The sequence below is a fragment of the Typopeltis vanoorti genome, chromosome 10, assembly GCF_054136105.1.
Source record: "Typopeltis vanoorti isolate ZY-2024b chromosome 10, IOZ_Tvanoo_1.0, whole genome shotgun sequence".
NCBI classification, from domain to species: Eukaryota; Metazoa; Arthropoda; class Arachnida; order Uropygi; family Thelyphonidae; genus Typopeltis; species Typopeltis vanoorti.
In genome coordinates, this window is record NC_143558.1 from 91153809 (window position 1) to 91177429 (window position 23621).

General features: G+C 35.6%; 1 protein-coding gene across 3 annotated transcripts in view; it reads left to right on the forward strand.

Moving 5' to 3' along the window:
* The window catches only part of Fancl (E3 ubiquitin-protein ligase Fancl), a 305279-nt gene that overhangs the window by 263366 nt on the left and 18292 nt on the right, over positions 1-23621 (forward strand). For all 3 annotated transcript variants that reach the window (XM_090399196.1, XM_090399198.1, XM_090399197.1), the window contains exons 12-13: positions 11987-12103; positions 23198-23269. In XM_090399196.1, the coding sequence (XP_090255322.1) occupies positions 11987-12103; positions 23198-23269 (189 nt within the window). The remainder of the gene's footprint in view (positions 1-11986; positions 12104-23197; positions 23270-23621) is intronic.

The window sequence follows — 23621 nt, forward strand, 5'->3', positions numbered from 1 at the left end:
TGCCTTTGATGCCATCTGTTCACTTCAGTGATCGTTCTCAGAACTCTCATGTCTTTGGTCTTTGATCAAATGTTTTAGTTCTAACCAAGCTCTCAGATCCATATGTTAAAATTGGCTTGAACACTGTCTTGTATACAGCTAGTATAGTGTTTTGATTAATTTCTCTCTTATGCCTTATAAATTTATTCAGTTGACTTCCTACAATACCAGCTTTGTTAATTCTCTGGTCTATTTTCATATTTAATTTGCCATCTTCACTAAAAATTGTGCCTATGTAGCTGAAATGTTTTACTTATTATATAGATACTCCATTCAAGATGCAGTTGATATTTTCAATGTTTCTACCAATTTTCATTTTCTTTTTATCACTGATTTTCATAGCAAATTTATTACAATAGTTATTCAATTTAATCATAGAATCTTGCAGACTTGTATTGAATTCATTTAGAAGTACAGCATCATCTGCAGAAAGTAATGAATTGAGATTAACATCTCCAATTTTGACATCAGGATTAAAAATACCACTTTGCTCCATAATATGATTCATATAGATGATGAATAACAGAGGGGATAAGGTATATCCTTGTCTCACACCTGATTTAATATTAAGCCATCTTCCTCAACCTGTTTCAATCCTAATTGCTGACTTACAACTTAAATAAAGACTAAGTATTGCTTGATATAATCTCCCATTTGCAGCATATGAGCATAAGAGCATTTTTTGAACAACTTTTTTCTTGGCACTTTTTCATATGCCTTTTCCAAATCTACAAAACTTAAATACAGATCCTTGTTATATTCCATATTTTCTCAACTATTTGCCTTAAAGTGAAAATCTGACCTGACAACCGCTATTTGGCCTGAATCCAGCTTCTTCTTCACCAATCTTCCCTTCCATACATTTTCTTAGTCCTTTTGTAAATTGCATAAATCTTACCAGAAAACTCAGTAGGGAAATACCTCCATAATTCTCACAATCAGTTTTATTTCCCTTTTTTATAGATGAATACTATGGGAGCTCTACTTCAGTCATCCTGAATTCAACCATCTGGCTAGGTCCTTGGAATTATACAGTGAATTATGCACTGTAAAACTTTTATACCTTCATATTTGAGCATCTGTGGTGTAATATCATCTACTCCAGCTGCATTTCCACGTTTCAGTTTTTTGATGACTTTTTCTACTTTAAGTATTGCCATGTATTCATGATTGCATGCCTGTTGTGTGTTTTACCACTGTGCCAGCACCACTTCACCAATTTTTTTTCATTTAGCAGTCTTTCAAAGTAATTACTCCGAACATCTAGAGTATCTTCGGTATTCATGTCACCTTTATTATCTCTGATTCCTTTTACAGTAACTCTTTCTTCAGTTTCTAAGTTTTTTCAATATCCTCCAAAAGATTTTGTCACCTGCCTGATATTTATTTTCTATATTCTTAACAAAGTTAAGATTATAGAAAATATTATTTTGGTGAGCAAGTTTTACACAGTGCTATGCTTTCTTACATTTTTCTCTGCATTCTGTAAAAGCACCAGCTGACTTACTTGTCAGGAACCTTCAATGTGCTTTCTTCTTCTTTTCCTTTACTACCTCTTGGATCTTCATGAATGTGCTGTGGAGTTCTGATTTTTCTATCCTTGCAGACAACTCACCACATGCCTCTCTGGCAATCAGTCAGTGTTTTCTTCAGAGTTTGCCACTGAATCTCCAAGGTTTGGTTCTTATTTTCAAACTTTTCACTTTTCCTGTAGACTCAAATACACAAACATTAAGTCTACACTTTATCTCTGAAAGCTGCTCAACTTTGATTCGTTTTAAAACTTTCTTGCACACAGACTGTCTTCTTTTTAATATGAAATTCAGTTTTATGCTGCTCATGGCTATCACTTTCAATTTCAAATCCTCTGTATACTCTTGTGTCCTGATCCAGTGGGGAAACATTGCTATCACCAATGACATAGTGATACTGTTTCTTATATTTTGCCTCTTCTCTCCATGAGAATTTGTGCATATTTTCATTTTTGAAGATGGTATTAGTAATATCTAGTCCATGTCCGCAACAGAAATCCCTCTGGTACTTGCCATTATTATTAGCTTTTGTTATTTTCTCCAAATTTTCCCAAAACATTTCTATATATCTAGTAATCATGTCAATCTTCAATGGAACAATGTTATGATAATACTCAACTTTTGGTTAGGACCATGGTGAGACATTACTTCAATGTATTCTTTTATTGTTTTTCTCTCTGTAAACAGAAATTAGACTACCATTGGTTTTTAAATATGAGAGTGCTAGGAAGGGAAAACAGATCAACTCCACTCAGAAAGATACTCTGGTTAGTCTTGTGTGGAAATGCTTGAATTTCTTTTTAAGAATAATTCCAGATAACAAAAACATCATTCGCATAATAATTTGTATAGATATTTGACTAGTGTGTGAGATGTATTAAGGATAGGATATAGCACTTGGCAAGAATAGATGAGATAGGAAAACCAATAGCCATTCTTTCAAGTTGTTTATATAATTTACCTTGAATTCAAAGTATCATGCAATGATAGTAAATTCAATACAGTGAACGCTCACTATAACAAACACTGTTATAACAGACTCACTCACTCAGTGTAATAAACTCTGAAAAGTCCAAACCAAAGCCATATATATATATATGTGGCTTTGGTTTGGACTTTTCAGAGTTTTATATATATATATATATATATATATATAAATAAGAACATTGCTGTGCTAAAGAAAATTTAGCATAGCTGAAACCATCTGCTATAACAAACTACTCCTGTGGATCCTGGTTCTCTGTAATGAGAGAGAACTAGAGTCCATAGGTTCACTGTAATGAGTATCCATCAGTGGAATGCTTGTGAAGAGAAAAATAATGTTTAAACTGATCAGAATATTGGAAAAAGATAGTGAAGATTTGCTATCTTGTTTCTGAAACCCTCTGCATTTTTGATATTGAGTAGAGAAATTGCCTGATAAGGCTGATGATAGTTGTTTTGTCAGCTTGTTTAATACAGCCAGTGCATTTTGCTCGTCTAAGTGGCATTATTGCTTTAGATGCTTTATTTTTGGTAATCCATATATCTAAGCAGTTTTGGCAAAGTATGTCTTAATGTTATCTTTTTAACTTGTTATTTTCGTTATTAACTTGTTATTTAACTTTTTATCATACTGTGAAATCTATTACTTGTGTAATAGATTTCACAGTATGATATGAACACAGATGTATAAGAAAATAACTATTTATTAACTTAAAAGCTAATATTTCGCTAGTATTATATCCTGCATCTTCAGAGCACACAACACAAAGTTTGTTACAAATGCAAGACAACCACAATCCGGTGTGACAGTGGGGTTAGTATAAGTAATTGCAGCATGCAACACAAGACTCAAGTCATAATATGGCGCCATCTAGGTTCAAAAAAAAAAAAGTTCAAAGTTTTGAAGTAGTTCAAATGATTGTCTTAGAAAGTTTGAAAAAATAAAATAAAATAAAAAATAAATAAAATACAATAAAAGTAATAAATATTAATTTGGTCTTAGGATGACTGTCTCCCAAATCTTTGGTAGATTTATGCAGCCATACTTGTTAAGGTTTGGAGTGTTGGATTCTGATTATGTAGAGATTAGAATAATTATTATTTGCTTCAGAATCCAGCATGATCTTCCATCACAAAGGCTAGACTTGTAAATATTATTTAATGTAAACAACTTATTTTACAATTTAATATTCATATAACTATTTTAATTTTGTCTAATATTTAATTATTTAATCAAGATATATGTATTAATAATAAAAAGACTGTATTAAATATTATTAAGCTATTTTAATTATTACTATGTTAATATTATAAGAACTTGTATTTGATAATTTAACTGCGCATTATTTGAAATGTAAATATTCCTTATTTATTCCTATTTGTAGAAGTTTAGCGTTATGCAATACCTCGATTTTATTATATTTTGTTTGGTTGTCATGGAAACGTATGTAAGTGAACGAGCACGTTTTTGGAACAGAACGTGGGGAGAAAGCTGAAAGTTTACTATAAAGGAATTAAAGAGACCACGGGAAGAATTTAGGCGGGAAAACTGATATAAAAAGCGAGGAACGCTGGAAAAGAAGAAGCATTAGAGAGGGATTGGCATTAGGTTGGAATCGGGGCATTCGAAAATCACAGTGCGATAATAGCGAGACAGCAAGTCACTCAAGCAGCTAAATAAAGTCTACTAGTCGAGAAGCGGTTAGGTTATAAGTTTCGGAATAACAAATAAAGCTATGGAAGATAACTAAGTGATTACAGATAGACTAGCGATTACTTGAGTTGAGATTTAATTTCAGGGCCGACCTGTCAAGGACACACAGAATCTTGAAATAAAGCACGGAGTTACTAGAATAGTAGAGGCTGTAAAAATTGAAGTTTACCGTTAGCTGTGCTTAGAATTATAGTGCCTAAAGAATTAATCGAATGCCGGAGGAATGAACAACTGTGCATATAAAACCTAAAGTTAAGGAATTATTGTGTATTGCCTTATTTCATGAGTGATCAGTAGTACTTTATGCAACAACGTTTGTTTATGTGTATTGTGACAGAAGATTAATTCAGTTATTGCTTAGAAGAATTTATTTAATGAGTGCCGTTTACTGTTTAAAGTGATTACAGTTGTAAAAGGTGTAAATGTATAAGTAGATGAAGATAGAAGATTATCGGTAAGATTATTCCAACCATTAATACGCGTGGATTAATATTCCTATACAGAGAAGTGTGTGAGTTTCATCCTAGAATATCCCTATACTAACAGTAACTATTTCAGAAATTAGCTGAAGTGTAAATTTAAAGGTGTTTGCTTGTAAAGTGGTGTTACTACGATTTTATTGTATTTAGAACTTAAAGAACTGTGAGAAGACTGTATTACAGATAACAGAATTACCATTGTCTGAGTTTGCATGACTTTATTATCAGAAAGGCTGAAGTGTTTATAATAACTTATTTAGTATTTTGATCTTAAGTGTATAATTTGTGATTTTAAAATTAAATGTTTGTTAATATAATTAACGGCTATTTTAGCCTGTTTTTGTTTAGGTGTGTTCCTTATATTTAATACATTGGCTAACATAACTCAAATGGGGTATATATATATAATTTAGGACATTACGGGCGAGTGTAGAAGGCAATTATGGCAGAATAAAAAATGTTGAAAAATTATGTACATACCTTGATTTTGGTTTAAAGATGCCTTCTAAATCCAAGCTCTTGTGGAAGGGGGGGGGAAGAGAGGGAAAAGACATGGGGATGTACTTGGGACACGGGAAAAAAGTTTGGGAACCCGGGTTACTATTAATAATATATATATAAATATATATATATATTATTTTGTTGTGGGGAGAGGGGGGAAAGGAAGGGGAAGGGTATCCTTATGTGGAAACTGGGGCAAGGGTTTACGGGGTGTGGACCGTTTCGGTCATCGTCGGAACTTTTGGGAATGACTGTAGGGCTATGTCAAGGCTGCAAGATGTGTCTGCCAAATTTGGGCATTTGTTGTTGCTAAATGGCCGGAGGCGTGGCTTAATTTGTAAGTTTTGGATCGTCCAACATTCGGAAATTAGGTAGGGGCGGTGGACGTTGATAGAATTACCATCACATTTTATGGCAATAGTTTCGGATATTCTAAGCATCGTTTCATTTTCTTGTTTGTCAATGATTATGGCTTTGTCAATTTGGGGGATGTGTTTTAGTTCAAGGGCGTGAGCTGCAATTTCAGTCTTCCCTGTATTCTGTGGTTTGTTTTTCTTTTTGATGTTGCGATGTTTTTTCGTGTTCAGATATTCTGGAATGGGAATATTGCAGTCCCTGAAGTGCTCTTGTAGTCTAGTCCATAACGACCTAATTGTAGAGCCCGTGTAGGTGACGTCACAGTCTTTTTGACAAGGGAATTTGTAGACTACGTTGTGGTGTTCGAATAATTCTTTATGAGTGAGAGATTTAGTAGGTTTTAGGAAAGTTCCTAATTTATGGTTTGTGGTGAATACTAGCTTATAGTTCGTGTTTTTGAAAATGTATTTGTAAGCCTTGTATGTGTTTTGGATGTATGGCAATTTGATGACCATGCGTGTCAGGAAGTCTGCTTTTGTTGTATTATTGTTAAGACGGCATTTTGCTGTAAAGTTCGCGTAATTTATTAGATGTGTGGGGAAGTTTCGATTTTTGAAAACCTGTGTTAAATACTTGAGTTCAGTGTTAAGAAAATTGCTGTTGGTGGAGAATTTGTAAGCATTGATAAATTGTGATAGGATGACTGAATTTTTAACGGAATATGGGTGGTATGAATTGAAATGGAGGTAGTTTCCGACATGTGTGGGCTTGTGAAATATCTTCGTGGCAATTCTGTTATGGCTTCTGATTAATGTAAGATTTAAGAAATTGATGGATTTGTTCTGTTCTGTTTCCATGGTGAATTGTAGTCTGTTGCTCAAATTGTTGAGGGATGTTTGTAAGGCGGAGATGTGTGAGGGTTTGCCAATGCATAGAATATCGTCTACGTATCTGCCATAGAAGGTGATGCTGGGGGGGGTTAAGGGTGGAGTAGAAGTGATTCAATGTGCGGCAGGAATAACTCCGCTAATTGTCCACTGATGTTTTGGCTCATTGGGAGACCGAAAATTTGAACATATAAGGAGTTGTTGAATTTAAAGAAGTTGGCGGATATTGTGAGTTTAATCAACCTAATGATGTCATTTGGTGTCACCCCCCCCCCCCCCCACCCCCCCCCCCCCCCACCCCCCCCCCCCCCCACCCCCCCCCCCCCCCACCCCCCCCCCCCCCCACCCCCCCCCCCCCCCACCCCCCCCCCCCCCCACCCCCCCCCCCCCCCACCCCCCCCCCCCCCCACCCCCCCCCCCCCCCACCCCCCCCCCCCCCCACCCCCCCCCCCCCCCACCCCCCCCCCCCCCCACCCCCCCCCCCCCCCACCCCCCCCCCCCCCCACCCCCCCCCCCCCCCACCCCCCCCCCCCCCCACCCCCCCCCCCCCCCACCCCCCCCCCCCCCCACCCCCCCCCCCCCCCACCCCCCCCCCCCCCCACCCCCCCCCCCCCCCACCCCCCCCCCCCCCCACCCCCCCCCCCCCCCACCCCCCCCCCCCCCCACCCCCCCCCCCCCCCACCCCCCCCCCCCCCCACCCCCCCCCCCCCCCACCCCCCCCCCCCCCCACCCCCCCCCCCCCCCACCCCCCCCCCCCCCCACAATTCCAGGAACAACCTCTCTGACTTTTAGAAGCTTCTCTGCATTACATTTGTTTCTTTCCAATTGATCCTGTCTGCAGGGGTATCCAAAGCATGGTCTGCCAGACCCGACTTGCCATAGCGAAAGTGTCGGATATATCTTTTGTGTTCACTGAGGCGGATGTCCACAGTTCTTCCTGTCTGCCTGTAGTAGGCTTGATGGCAAGAACAAGGCACTTCATAGACTCCTGGATGTGATAAAGGAGTGCTGAGATATCAATTTGATAAAAATTAGGAACAGGTTTCACTTGTCCAAAGCCCAATGTATTTATAAAAGAGCGAGTTTAGCACTATTACGAGAACAGGTATACGCTACTCGCCAAGAACTTTCAAAAATAAATTCCTCCATCAGTGTACTACATGATATATTATCTGACATTTTGAACCCAGAGCTATGGGATATCTTGGATAGAATCTCCGACTCGACAGCCAATAAAGAATTTGCTAAAGTTAAAAACTGACACCGGAAAATATTTGAAATCCTCCAGCAACGCAATGTTACGCAGCGGCCGCAATTTCATCAAGATGGCATCGTTGTGAACCTATCATCGACAACCTTATCCAAAGAGGCCACGAGTGCATTAAGTCTTGGACACAATTTTGCCGTTACTCCTAAAGATGTGCCTAAAACCAAAATAATGGCTTCCATTGAACGCGGGATTTACCACTTGCCTCCAGCTATAGCCAATAAATTAGGTTAGACGTGGCCAATATCCTTATCCATTCTAAGCCTCCCAAAAATAATATCGCACATAAAGAAATAATAGCTCTAAAAGAACTATGCAATAATAACCACATTACAATAACCAAATCAGACAAAGGAAACGCCACCACTGTAGTATTGGATACAACAGAATATGAAAGCAAAATGCATGCACTGCTCCAAGACTGGTCTACATATCAAATCATAGATCGAGATCCCACCAACTCACAAAAGAATAAGGTGTGCAAGTTACTGAACAAAATCACTCCCTGGCCAAAAGAAATTGTCAAAAAACTCAAACCCTTGCACGTTAAAACACCCAGAATATATGGTGCTCCTAAAATACACAAACAAGGTACACCTTTGCTTCCTATTGTATATAGTATAAACAGTCCTACATATAAACTAGCTAAACATTTAGCCAAATTACTAACCACTTACACAAACAATTCTCCTCTTTTGTTAAAAATTCTACCCACCTAAAAAGTATTTCAGAAAACCACACCTTAAATAGTTCAGACTTAATGGTGAGGTTTGATATCACCTCATTATTCACTAAGGTACCACTGATTGAAACACTTAACTTACTAAGTTCACAATTTCCCCCAGATATATTTCAGCTATTTAAATTCACAGTACAGGCAGGTTATTTTACATGGAAAGGGAAAGTATACAAACAATTAGATGGGATAGCTATGGGTTCACCCCTTTCTCACCCCTTAGCCAACTTCTACATAGAACATCTGGAAAAATTAGCTACCAACACAGCCTCTCTTAAACCTAGTATCTGGCTACGCTATGTTGATGATGTGTTTGCTATTTGGCCACATGGCCCAGACACATTGAATACATTTTTAGTGCATCTAAATAGCCAGCACCCTAAAATCCACTTTACAGTGGAACTAGAAGCCAATGACTGCCTTCCCTTCCAGGACACACTGATCACACGTCTTCCAGAAGGTTCCCTATCATTTTCGGTTTATAGAAAACCCACATACACAGGGAGATACGTACACAAACAATCACACCATCACCCTTCTCACCAATATGGTATCTTAAAAACACTAACCCATAGAGCTAGAGCAATCTGTTCCAAAGATGTTACTCTCACTGCTGAACTTTCTCACCTACGTCACACCTTCTTAACCAGTGCTACCCAGAAATCCCCTCTATCTACCACAGAAGACTACAACAAAACTATCACCATCCCATACATTAAAGGGATTTTTTTGAAAAGATATCTAGGGTGCTTAGCAAACACCAACTATGCACAGTATTTAAACCTTATGTAAAATTAGCAACTCTCATCTGTTCACCTAAGGACAAATGCACTCCTTTATCACATCCAGGAGTCTATGAAGTGCCCTGTTCTTGCCATCAAACCTGCTACGGACAGACAGGAAGAACTGTGGACATCCGCCTCAGTGAACACAAAAAATATATCCGACACTTTCACTATGGCAGGGGTATCCAGACCATGCTTTGGATACCCCTGCACACAGGATCAATTGGAAAGAAACAAAAGTAATGCACAGAAGCTTCTATAAGTCAGAGAGGTTGTTCCTGGAATCAACAGAAGCCTTAAAACATACTCCAAACCTTAACAAGTATGGCTGTATAAATCTACCAAAGATTTGTGAGACAGTCATCCTAAGACCAAATTAATATTTATTACTTTTATTTTATTTTATTATATTATTTCAAAACTTTGAATTTTTTTTTTTTTTTTTTTTTTTTTTTTTTTTTTTTTTTTTGAACCTACATGGCACCATATTAGGACTTTAGTCTTGTGTTGCATGCTGCAATTACTTATACTAGCCCCACTGTTACACCGGATTGTGTTGTCTTGCATTTGTAACAAACTTTGTGTTGTGTGCTCTGAAGATGCTGGATATAATACCAGCGAAATATTAGCTTTTAAGTTAATAAATAGTTATTTTCTTATCCATCTGTGTTCATATCATACCGTGAAATCTATTACAACATGTCTGATGAACACATAAGCCTATCCACACGTTGTTATTTTTGATTTGTCTGATAGTCTGCTTAATTTCTTGATCTGTGATTATGTCCTCATGTGATTGAGTAAGGTCTCTTGAGATACAGTAAGTAGAATGTCTTAGTAATAATGAATGTTTTCTGTATTATTCATTACAGAAAACTTGCATAACTGCTGCTTTTTCTTTATTTGCATGAGTTATGTTATTGTTCCTTTTAAAAGAGGAAAATGCTTTGGATTCATACTGAGATAATTTGGGGGGGGGCATCTTTATATAAAATTTGGGCAACTTCAAGACATATTTTACTTGCATTATTAAATGGCATTTTGTGTAATCTTAATCAATCCTATGAAGGACAACTGTAATAGGAACCTGCTTTGATATAACTGCATAATCATAATCTTTAACTAAAAAATTACTAAATTCATCTTTAGTAATAGCATGACTTGAGATAAGATAAACAGCTTTTTCTGTATCTAATGTAAATTTCGAATGAATAGTTCTTTTTCTCATTCAGTCATTAAAATTTTGTATAATATTGAAAATTTGTTGTGCTGATTCTTTAGACATTTGGCTTCATGCAATTAGTTAATAAGAAATATTTCCTGACAGGTACCTATACTTTTGTTTTGACTTCAAAACATGTTTATTTCTTTATTTCCTGTCAGGCTAATGGCATGTCAGACCTGTCTTATATCTGTAATGTGATACAAATAAGTCACAAGTTTTATTGTTACACATGTAACTTGAAATATGACATTCATCTCTGCTCATTTTGATACCTTTGAAACTGTGTTTGTTTGAACTGGTGATTGCCTTTTACTTGACCAAAAATTTTGCATGAAATAAAGTTCATGTGAATGATATTCATTAAACAGTTTCATTATGCCCTCATTTTATTTCATCGCCGTGGCTTTTTGCTTGATAGTAAGGATCAAATACCAGATTTCTTTAAATTTGTCAGTCACTGTGCATCTATTACATGCATCTACAATAATTATACTAAGCTCTATGGTTTGTGAAACACTTGAAAAAATAATTATCAATTAAACTTTTTTTTTTTTAAAAAGAAAAAGAAAGCTCTAAAAATTATTATCATGCCTATTACAGAATATCTGTGGGCGAATTTTCTTTCGTGCATTAAATTTAGTTTTAATTCTTTTCGTAAGTCATACTAATTCTTAACTTAAAGTGAGAGATGTTCCAAGATGTGTTTCTTAAAAAAAAATGTCATATTAAGTAAATATAATTTATCCATATCAGCCAAATAATTCAATACAACTATATTTATAACATGGTAATATGAAATATCATTGTATATAATAATATATCATGTGAGTTCATATCCTCCATAGGACATAATGAATATTTATAGGGAATTTTAACTGAAGGTTAGTTGCTCTCATTGGTAGTGTCAAGATTTCCTCTCCCACAAACTCATGTTTTTTATTCACAAAACAGATAAAAACACATTGGAACATATAACATAGCTTGGAAATAGATTTAACTCCTTCAGTACAGAAAATTCATGTTATATTGCCATAATGAGCAGTTCAGTCTGATCCATTGTTATCTCTTACAATTTGATAGAAGAAAAGTATTCATAATTCTCAAGAAATAGGCAAAATTAAAATTTGCCCTTAAAAACTTCACATTTGTGTAATCATAGTTACAAAGGTTTTATGAAGCATATATGACTCTCATTGTGAATGACCTTGTGTCACATAGTCCCAAAGAGGTACTGTAATTTTGTCTTTCTCAATCTTTTTTTAATTTTGATGATGGATTTTTCAGTTATGATCCATTTTAGAAACTGAATTTTTTGTGCAAACCACAATTTGCCTGTAGTTACATAAGAATTATAGATATTTTATCCTTCTTCTCTATAATTTGACTGCCAAGATTTTTTTTTTTTAAGCTCTCACCTATAATATCAAATAGTATGATAGTTTCCAATGCCAATTTAACATTTGCTTTATTTCTTTTTTAGAATTTCATTATCGAATGTGGTATATGCTACTCTTATCAGTTAGCAGGTGCTGTTCCAGATACAGCTTGTGAAGATTCAAGATGTGGTCAACAGTATCATATTACCTGCCTTTATGAGGTAATTATCTTCATAGTTTGATGAAATTAAAAATGTATCAGGAACAGGGGGAGAGTAATGCATATCCAAAAAGTCTGGTTTGCTCTATCATTTACTATTTTTTTTGCATACTTTCCTTAGGAATAAATGAAAAGCAAAGACTATATATTAAATATGTACGCAGTGACAAAATGAATAACTGATATCAAACATTCAGCTTTGATGGTTTTAACCAGCTAGCCAGTGCATTTGATTTTTTATGTCATGTCTTGTATTTGATAGACCTTCATATGTGCTGTAGTATAAATTCACTGCCTTTAATGAGCTCGATGTTGAATTCCAAATAAGGAAAGTTCATCAGAGTATGATTCAACATTCTGTGGCGTCTTTTCACAAGGATGGACAGCTACTTTGAAGAGACACTCATGTTTACAGTTATAAGAGAATGAAATTCCTACAAGGCCTCAGGCTATATTTCTTTTCATTTTTTTTTTTTTTTTTATACTAATAAACTATATATGCAGTTGAAAAGAAACACACAGTAGCTAAAGATTTGGTTGTCATGTTATTTTTTTAGAATTGCAAATATAACTTCCCTTAAAAAATAAATTAAAAGAAATTAGCCATGCACAAAAACAAAATCTTGAATCATAACATGAGAGCTTTCCTGAAGCAGCATTTGGACTTCTACTTTAGGATGCATTAAAGACACTGAATTTATATGTGTGCCATAGTGCACATGCAGGTTACAACAATTAAACAGGAATACTACAGCATCAAACATGAGACCACATACCCAAGAATGAACTGCACAGTAGTATGGAGTTTGGGTATTTATTAGCAGTTGGTTATAAGTTTTATCTCTTCTGTGCATCTTTTAATTTACAATCTTTACATTTTAGTTACTCTTGAGAACGATTGCTGGATACAGCAGCAATCATCCTCAACCAAAACTTGAGACTATGAAATAATACTTATAACAAAAACTTCTTTATCTGAACATACACAGTAAGCATTCCTGTTGATTATCCCGCCCCCCATTTTCTGCTCTCTTTTGTCATTTCTTAGAAACTTGAGAATGAAATATATTCCTTTAAACTAATAATTTAATTTCTCCTGGGTCATAAATGCATGGTCTTCTGCCTTGAATTCTCCCACGAAAAGCTACTGATGGATATCTTTTGACATATATTGAACATACACAGTAAGCATATTCCTGTTGATTATTCCCCCCCCCCATTTTCTGCTCTCTTTTGTCATTTCTTAGAAACTTAGAATGAAATATATTCCTTTAAACTAATAATTTAATTTCTCCTGGGTCATAAATGCATGGTCTTCTGCCTTGAATTCTCCCACGAAAAGCTACTGATGGATATCTTTTGACATATATTGAACATGTCCATACATTGGTGGGGGGGATTTTTTTTTTTTTTTTTTTTGGTATTGCATCAGCATAATATACTCAAAAGGTATGATTTTTCTCAGCCATTTCAAAAGTCATCAGTTTCTCTTTTTTTTATTTTTATTTTATTTTTATTTTTATACGACACCTCCAGGGAGTCCAAAGACTTATTGAGGGAGGGCACCTGCTCTACAACTGTCTCCACCACTCATCCACCAACTGACCACAACTACACCAATGCCATCTACTGCCGACCACCACCACTAGTATTTCCACAGACAATCACAAACTTCCATGCCCACTGCGTTGATTTTCCCTTGTTGATTCTCTATATTTCATCTGAATAGGTTGGGATAATGATGCTCTAGTAGAGTTTGATTTTTAGTTTTGATGAAATATTTTTACTTCTGTATTTAATTAATTTTTTTTAATATTAAACCCACACATAAGAGGTTATAAGACCTATAACACAAAGTGCCAAGTGTGTGCATGTGGATTGAAAGAAAGAAAGAACTTGCTAGTATGTTTTTAAAAAACTGGGAGTTGAGTCACTGGGAGGAAACAATGTGAGGAAGATATTCCAAAGAACAGATAGAGTGAAAAGGAAGTGGATAAAAAATTGGTTTCATAAGTTTGGAGCTTGAATTGTTTATATATGGATGTTGACTAGTGGCTGCTTCTGTTCTTACATGATTGGTTAGGTAAGAATGTGCTGAAAAATAGTGGTGGTCAGTATGGTGGAAAAGTACCCATGAACAATACCTAGAAGAAAAGACATAAATGCAGAAACAGTGTTTGTCAGAAAAATTGATTCATGGAACTACCATAATATACAGTGAATGACCAGAGAAGAAGCTGGCAATTCAGTCTCAAAGGCAGGGAAGAGAGAGAGAGAGAGGGAAAAAAAACAACAACAACAGATGGCATTGCTAGGAAGGTCTTGATACCTGACTTCATAATATTCTTTGGAAATACCACGAAGAACCATGAGAATTTCTCTAAACTTGGTTTGTGTTCAAAGGTGGATAAGGTTAGCTAGGAGATCTGCCATGGAATAAGAATGGCAGAATCCATATTGGGGATCACTAATTAACTGCTAAGCTTCTAGGTAGTGAAACAATTGGACATTAGTGACCTTTTCTATTACTTTCAAAATTATTGAGGTGAGAGCAATAGGATGATAAGTAATGACTGACTTTTATTTCCTGGTTTTGCAATAAACTAGATAAAGGCTTGATTCCATGTGCTGCAAGGTAGTATGACATCAGATGAGGATGAGCTTGCATAGGCAATACAGGATGATTATTAATTCTGGATCTAAAGTTTTTAGAAAGTTGGAGAAATGCCATTTGGATCAGAAGACTTATTAGTATCTGGATTACTGAGAATTTTTTTTGTTGTTTTGTTTTGTGAAAGATCAGAGAAAACATGTTGTGCACAGTTTGTAGTATAGTGGGAGCAGATTTATCTGATCATTTATAGAAGAGTTAGAGGAAAGACTGACTCCAAGAAATCTGTCTTACCTTCACCATTGTACCATCATGATGTGAGAACAGAGGGAAACAAAGAAGAGCAGAGTTGTGTCCAACAACCTAAGAAAGGGACCAGAAGGCTTGACTGCCGTTTGCTTTTATGTATTTGGTCCTTATGAAGTTTGCTTTGGATTTGGCGATGATTTTTTATAGTTATTATGGGTTGTAGTGAAGGCTGAGCAAGAAGCTGGGGATTTTGCCTTGTGCCTTGAATGTATGCTTAAATTTGTTCAGCCAATTCAGTTCTATATTTGATAGATTCTAAGTTGCAGTCTCAGATCTGTAATACATTCAGCTCTCATTACAGCCGACATATTCATATCAAACTCCCCCACTATAACAAACTACTGAAAACTCCATAATTTTTTTTTTTTTTTTTGTTTGGTCTGTAGTGTAGCACATTGTACAAATAGTAAAATGACAAGTTACAAGAACAAGGAACCTTGTACATACCTGAACAAAGAGGGTAGGGAGTTGTTCCTTAGGATGCTAGCTGCCTTATCCACCCACTCATTTGTGGTATTTGTGCATATGTTTATACCATGTTAGTGAGTTTCCTAATTTAAATCGACTCTTGTTGATCTTCTTGGACTGAAAATCTATTTTCCCCATTCTATCAAATTCATTTGTTGGCTCTGTTACTCTCCTAATACCACCAACCATTAGTGAGCCCCTTTAGTAAGTATCAATCGGATACTGAACAAACAAAGATGGGCTGGCAATTTGGGACTTAGCCAACCAAGTTGTACTCTCTATTGGCTTAAACCACAAATGCATAAGATGGTACAACATGATGAGATTTCATTCGAGCTCAGGTGTTGCCTGGTTAAAAAGTCTCCTTCTGTTTTTGTCTAGGAATGAGGGCAAACAGTGAAAAGTCAGCTACTGGAACAAGCTCCAACTCAATGAAGAAGTATTAGGAGTATTAATAGAAAGGGAATCAAACGTGTAGAAAAATTGGAAAAGTACCATGTAAACATAATTGGCATCACTGAAACAAAGAAAACAAAAACAGGTGAGATCTTACTAAATAAGTATAGAATGTTATTTCAGGCAATAATCATCAAGGAAAGGAAGAAGTAGAGATTTCTTGATTGGAAGGCAGTTTCAAGTAGAGTTATGTGAGCAAGCTTCAAAAGTGGAACTGGACAATGAAACTTATTTCTGCCTGTGGTCCCACAGAATGTTCTTCTAAAGAAGAAGTGGAGGAAATTTTCAAGAAGATGACATAAAGAAAATGGAAAAAGTGGTCCTTGTTGGAGATCTGAATAGCAGAGAAGGAAATAAATCCCACCAGTCATATAGGTAGATTTTTGGAAAATTTGGAGAAAAAGGCAAAGCTAATAATAATGGTGTTTATTGGACTTATGCTCAGGACATGAACTAGTCATTATTAACACCATATTTCAACATAAAGATGTGCACAAGTTCACATGGAGAGAAGACACAATAAATAAGAAAAGCCACATTGACTACATCATTGTTGATAGTGATATGATCATACTTTTTCAGGATACAAGAGTGTATACAGAGGATTTGAAATTGGAAGTGACGATTACTTAGTACTAAGCTGGATAAAAAATGGATATCACATTGAAAAGAACAGTATTTAAGAAAGTTTTAAAAAGAATGAAAGTTGAGTAGCTTTTACAGGTAAATTGTAGACTCAACTATACAAATATTATTGAAGAAAAAATGAAACAAAATGAAAACAAGAACCAAACCTTGGAGTCTCATTGGAAAATTCTGAAGAAAACATTGATTCATTCAGCTAGAGAGGTATGTGGTGAAGTTGTCTGCAAGGATAGACAAATAAGAACACCATGTTGGACACAGAAGTTAAAGAAGTAGTCCTGGAAAAGAAGAAAACATACCAAAAGTTCATAGCAAATAAGTCGGTAGATACCTTACGAGAATACAAAGAAAAATGTAAGAGAGCTAAGTTATGTGTAAAAGTAGCTACACGATAGTCATGGAAAGAATTTTGGTAAGAGCATGGAAAATAAATATCAAGAAGGCTGCAAAATGTTCTAGAGGCTAGTAAAGAAGCTTAGAAATGAATGAAAGAGTAAAAGGAATCAATGATGATAAAGGTGACATGAAAACTGTAGAAGATGTCTGGAGTAATTATTGGAGTAATTAAAGACTGTTAAATGAATGAAACAGTGACAGAACTGTACTAGAAAATTTCCAGTAGCAGCGCAAAGAGGAGTACTTATCAATACTTGAGATAGAAAAAGCTGTCAAAAAACTTGAAATGTATAAATGCAGCTGTAGTAGATGATATTCAACCAAAAATGCCAAAATATGGAGGTATAAAAGTTCTGCTGTGGCTATACTGAATAATTCAGAATGCCTGGTCAGAAGGTCGAATTTCCAATAATTGGAGTAGAGTTCTCAGAGTACCTATCTATAAAAAAAAAAAAAAAAAAAGGAATAAACTGAATGTGAGTGTTACAAGTAAGATTGATGCAAGCACATTTGAAAAGAGGTTGAGAAAGATTATGGAAGATATAAACTTGGAGAAGAACATGCTGGGTTAAGGCTAAATAGAGGTTGTCAAGATCAGATTTTCACTTTAAGACAAATAGTTGATTATTCGTGGGAACATGACAAGAATCTGGAAAAGGCATATGACAAGGTGCCCAGAGAAAAGCTTTTCAATACACTACAATTATATGGGGTAAATGGAATTATTTAGTCTGTATTTAAGTTGTCAGTTAGCAGTTAGAATTGAAGGATATACCAGAAGATAGTTTGATGTAAAATTAGGGATAAGACAAGGATTCACATTATCTTCACTCTTATTCATTATCTGTATGGATCACATTGTGAAAGAGATTGCCAAACTTAGCTCTTTGCTTTATGCAGATGAAGTTGTACTCCTAAACACATCCAAAGCAAGTCTCCAGGATTCTTTAACTAAATTGAATGACAGCAGTAACAAATTTGGCATGAAAACAGCAATTAAAAGACCAAAACTATGAAAAGGCAAGAGCACAGAAAATTTCAGCTGCCTTCTGAATGGAGAAATTATATAGAACAAGTAAAATAAGCTATTTAAGCACAGATTTGAGTTAAGATGGCAAGTTAAATCCGGAAATAGACAACAGAATGAGCAAAGCTGGTATGTTTTATAGCAGCTGAATAAATTCATATGGAATAAGAGAGGAAATTATCCAAAACACCAAATCTTGTATACTGCTGGTTTGGTGTTTTGGCTAATTTCTCTTATTGGGTTAGAAATAAAGCACTTGAGTCAAAGACTAGAGACCACAGATATGAGGGTTCTGAAAAAAAATTAGGGGAGTAAGCTGATGGCATCAGTGGCAGAATCATATTAAAAATGAAGATATTAGAAAGGAACTTGACATTATTAGCATTCAAGAATGGGTGAGGAAATGTTAGCAAAATAGATGTTTGATTCCAAGTTTGCAGAACAAGACCCAGAGGAAGACAAATGCCTATGATTGATTCAATCAGAAGTGCCTTAGTAGCACGAAATGTTAGATATGACAATATTGAAGTGCTCACAAATAATATAGTATTATTGATTTGGAAATAAATTGTTGATAAGAAATTAATAATAATGTAAACTTTATCATTCAATACTGTCATAGTAACCTGAACATCCCTTGGGGATACATAGCAAGAAATTGATGATGATATCGTAATTACTGAAGACATTCGAATATCTTATCTTTATCATCTCTAATTCCTTTATAGTAATCTCTTTTATATTTCTCATATTTTCAAACCCTGCAGAACATTTTGCTACCTTTGTGGTATTTATCTGCTGTTGTCTTACCTGCCCTCCATGACTTTCAGTTACTTTTATTATTATTATTATTATTATTAGACACCTCCAGGGAGTCCAAAGACTCATAGTGCAGTTATAGAGCACCTGCTCTATAACTCCTGTCTCTGCCACTCAATCCACCAACTGACTACAACTACACCAGTGCCATCTACCGCCGACCACCACCGCTGGTATTTCCGAGGACAATCACAAACATCCATGCCTATGCTTGGATTCGACCCCACAGCCTTTTGGCTGGAGAGCAGATACGCTAACCACTGGCATACTTTTACACATAATTTTGCTTTCTTACTTTTGTGTTTGTATTCTCTAAGAGCATTCAGACCTACTAGGAACTTTTGATACACTTTCTTTCACCTACTACTGGGGCACCCCATGAGAAAGTGAGGATTGGATTTCCAGTTATTAAACTTTAGCCCTTAAACAATTCCCCCCCCAGGTCAGACCTATCAGTTTGAAACATTTTGCCTCTTAAAACGATTCGGTTGTAACCAACATTGAACTTCATGATATATATCAGTGTATATGCTAAATCCCAAATCATTGTAAAGTCATTGCAGTATGTAATTTTTAGGCATTTTTTAACTTTTGGTTCATCTACAAATGGTATTGAAATAGAAGTTTAGATAGTTTGACAAATTTTTGTATGGATATAAAATACGAAATTATTTCAATAAAATCCATTTTAGCCAGAAAACGAATAACTTATCTACAGAGACAAAACAAATCAAGTAAGTTTCACATTTTACAAAATGAGAAGAAAAGAAGAAAAAAAGTATTATTCAATGTGATCAAAGAAATAGTTTGTTATAATTAGTTTTCTTTGTATTCGTTTGAATAGTATTGATGCTGCTGTTGCTGTGGAGCTTTAGATGGGTATTTTTGTTAAAGTTGAGTATGGTGTTGGCTGCATACAGGCTGATTTGTCTGTATCTGGGATCAAAAACCTGTGATTTGGGGGGGGGGATACCTGTGCATGAGATCAGCTAACCCACCTTTATTTGAAAAGCCCATTCTGCTATCTTTATCTAGGTCTTCCTGCTTCTCTTCTCCTTTTTTAACCAGTTCTTCACTTTCCTTTGCTCATCTCTTATCCTGCATTCTTTCTGTATAAGTTTTCTATTCTTATTTTCATTTTTTTCTTTTTTGTTTTATGTTTTAAGTTTCAAAAATGCAAATATGTAAACTAAAAGCATTAACAGTAATTAGATTTTTTTAAAAATTATTTTATTTTATTTATTTATTTTTATGGTGTAAAGCCATCACAGGTCATACTGCACCAGGACACAGGTCACAGCAGTACATATGGTAATTGGTTAGTAGGACAATTACAAACATCCATGCCTTTGGCAGGATTCAAACCTGCAGCCTCTTGTCTTGGCTGGAGAGGAGATATGCAAACCACTCGGCCAATAATTTGTTTGCAGATGTTGAAATTTGGATTTTTTCCCCCTCCGCTATATATTACTTATCTAAATTTAATATGCTTTACTTATCTAAATATGAAACCATATTCCTCAAGTTAATCTGAAAATCTTGTAAACAAGTGATAAACAGTTTCCAATTTCTGAGTAGGATAATTATTATTCTGTTCAGCCATCTAAAAATGTTACAAGATAGTTGTTATTTCTTCTGATGATAAAGATCAGAAGATTATTATTATTAGTAGTAGTAGTAGTAGTAGCATTGCACAAGAACCTCTATGGAGTCTTAATACTCATCATAGGAAACCCAAACTATCAACATCATATCTATCTTACCTCTCCTTGAAACCACTAACAGACAAAGCACTCACAACTGACTCAGGCTATCGATTCCATTCATTCACCACTCTCCAAGTAAAAAATCTAGTCCTCACACCCTCTACTGACCCCACTTCCAAGAATAACCTCTTATGCTGCTACTTTCACCACTTGGCTAGAGTGCTGAAAACACTTTCCCTGCATCAGTCCTATAAAATATTTTAAGTAACTTAAATATTTCTGTCAAGTCCATAAACCCTTAGTCTATCCTCATACGAAGCATTCCACAGACTATTCACCATCTTTGTCACTTGCCTCTGGATCCTCTCCACCAGTTCCTCATCCCCAGGTGACCAAACCTGAGCAGAGCAGTCCAGATGTGGGTGTTTGAAAAAGAGGAATGATAATTCCTTTATCTCTGCTTGTTAGTGTGTTCCTCAATTACCAAGTTCTAAACTTCAACTCTCTATCTACTTACTTAATCCTCTTCACTCCACCTGGGAGCATAGTTCAATATCTACTATCTGTATCTACTACTACTACTACCCGCAAATTCCTTGGTTCATTAGTTTTCTAGAGTACAGTTCCCTCAATGTGGTACTCAGCTTATAATCTTTGTATCCCAAAATGCATAACTTTACACTTTTCCACATTAAATTGGCATCCATTATGTTTTGTCCATGTCAGTCTATTCAAATCATCCTCCCTTCAAATTATTTCCTATTATTTATGTACAAATTAAACAGCAGTGGTCCAAGCACACAGCTCTGCTGCACACCACTACCATCTTCTTTCTCCTGGATTCTGCTCCTCCATATATACTACTTTTTGGTATTTGCCCATCATCCACTCTTTTTTGCTTATCACCATTTTCATATTCATCCCCATTTGTGGCAGTTTGCATAACAGAGTTCCATGTGATACCCTGTCAAATACCTTTGCAAAATCCGGCAGTATCATTGTGTAGCCATTCCCTTTATCCATTTCAGATGTCACTCTGTTATAAAAACTTACTAGGTTGCTAAAATATGACTGACCCTTCACGAGCCATACTGCTCCTCAGACTATCATATTCTTATCTGCCCATTCCTGAATTCTTTTCATTCAACTTTTCCAGTACTTTTATCACTACTGCTGAGATACTGATTGGTCTATAATTTTACTGCCACAGACTTAGATCCTCCTTTATGCAAAGGAATTATTTTGCCCTCCTTCCATTCTCTTGAGACTCTTAGACTTAAAGAGCCACGTCAAAGGCATCACTAGTTCCTCTGCACATTCTCTTAAAAATGTGAGCCAATATCTCATCCAATCCCACAGCTGCATTTACATTTGGATTCTGTAATATTCTAAGTACCTCCAATTCATCATCCTCTGTTCTCACATTACTCCCTGTCACCTCCATCATAACAATGTCTTCACTTAGATGATATAACCTTGCAAAATTGTCACTCATTAGCTCAACAATTCTTCCTTTGTTACCACTCTACCATCTGCACTCATTAAAGTTATCCTTTTATTGTCATTCTTCCTCCTGCTTGTCACATAATGAAAAAACTCTTTGGGATTTCCTTTTGCCTGCTCAGCTGATTTCTTCTCATGATCTGATTTTGCCTTCCTTACCCTGCTGGTCACCTCTTTTGCCTGTTTCTTGTTCTGTTCTTGAGTTAGCTGGTCACCTTCCTTTTTATATATCCTCCATATCTTTTTTTTTTTTTAATTATATTATATTGCTTAATTATATTACTCATCCATCTGACTTCCTCTTGATCCTGAGTGTACAATATCTGCTTCTCCACATATCCCTTGACTATCCCCCACCCCTCCTGTCTGCTCTATCCTCCCTGAAAATACTAAATCCGTCACATTCTATCCCTGTAACTACATCATCTGCTGTTAACCAAGTGTCACTAATGCCTATAACGTTTGGAAAGGGTGCATTAACCAGTGACAAACACTGTTCTTCTTACTCCTGATGCTTCTAATTATTATATAGAAACTGTAGCGTCCCTTTTAGGCACCCCAACCACCTTTACATTCTGAAATTGACTATCCCATTCGATATTATTGTCTGAACAAAGATGAGAGACTAGATTCTGCATTTTTTTTTTGTTCATTCACACACTTACTTGCTTCATTGGTGCCTTCACACACTCATCTACATCTGCTTTAATTTCTTTAGTTTTCCTGGACACCAACTCCAAATCCATTTTAATACAGTCTATCAGCATTGTACAAATCTTTCTGTCCATCAAACTCAGGCTATAGGTTCACAAACTACATCATTCCTTCTTTGCAACCTGCACATTGATTCATTAGTTATCATTGCCCTTCTTTTCAGTTTGCATCTGTCATTGTGTGACAGCAGACTCACATCCTCTCTCACACAATACTTTTCACCTCTCAGGTTGTTAGTTCCAGCCAAAATAATTAATTTTTTCACCTTCCCTTTCTACATTCTAATAGCATTACTAATATTATTAATTTTCACACCAGGGATGTATGTGTTAGAATATATGATGTTATATTTAAACATTTTTACACATTGTCAGTATAGAAATTTAATTTTAATTTTATTTGTGTGTATGTGCACTCTTATATCTGATTTTATTCTTTCAGTGGTTGAGAACAGTACCATCTACAAGGCATGTGTTTAATACATTGTTTGGGGAATGTCCATATTGTTCAAAGGTATGTCATATTTTTAACTACTTGTTTCATTTCTGTTTTTAAATTTACTGCAGACAAAATAGGAACAAAAGGCTGATATGTAATTAGAGCTAATGATTGTTATTTAAAATGTGTATTTTAACCTTTCTCATTTCTCAAAAAGTTTATCTATCTAAATATAAAGAAGCAGTTTTAGGAATCCAGTATCTTTAATATTTTCTTTGTGACTGAGTGAAAAAAAAAGAAGAAGCAAACTGCTTTATGTGTTTAATGGATTTAATAAAATTAGTCATATATTGGATTAAAAGTTGGAACCAATCAATTTAAATAGAATGTAGAATTGACATGATTTAATCTGTTGCCACAACAGCTC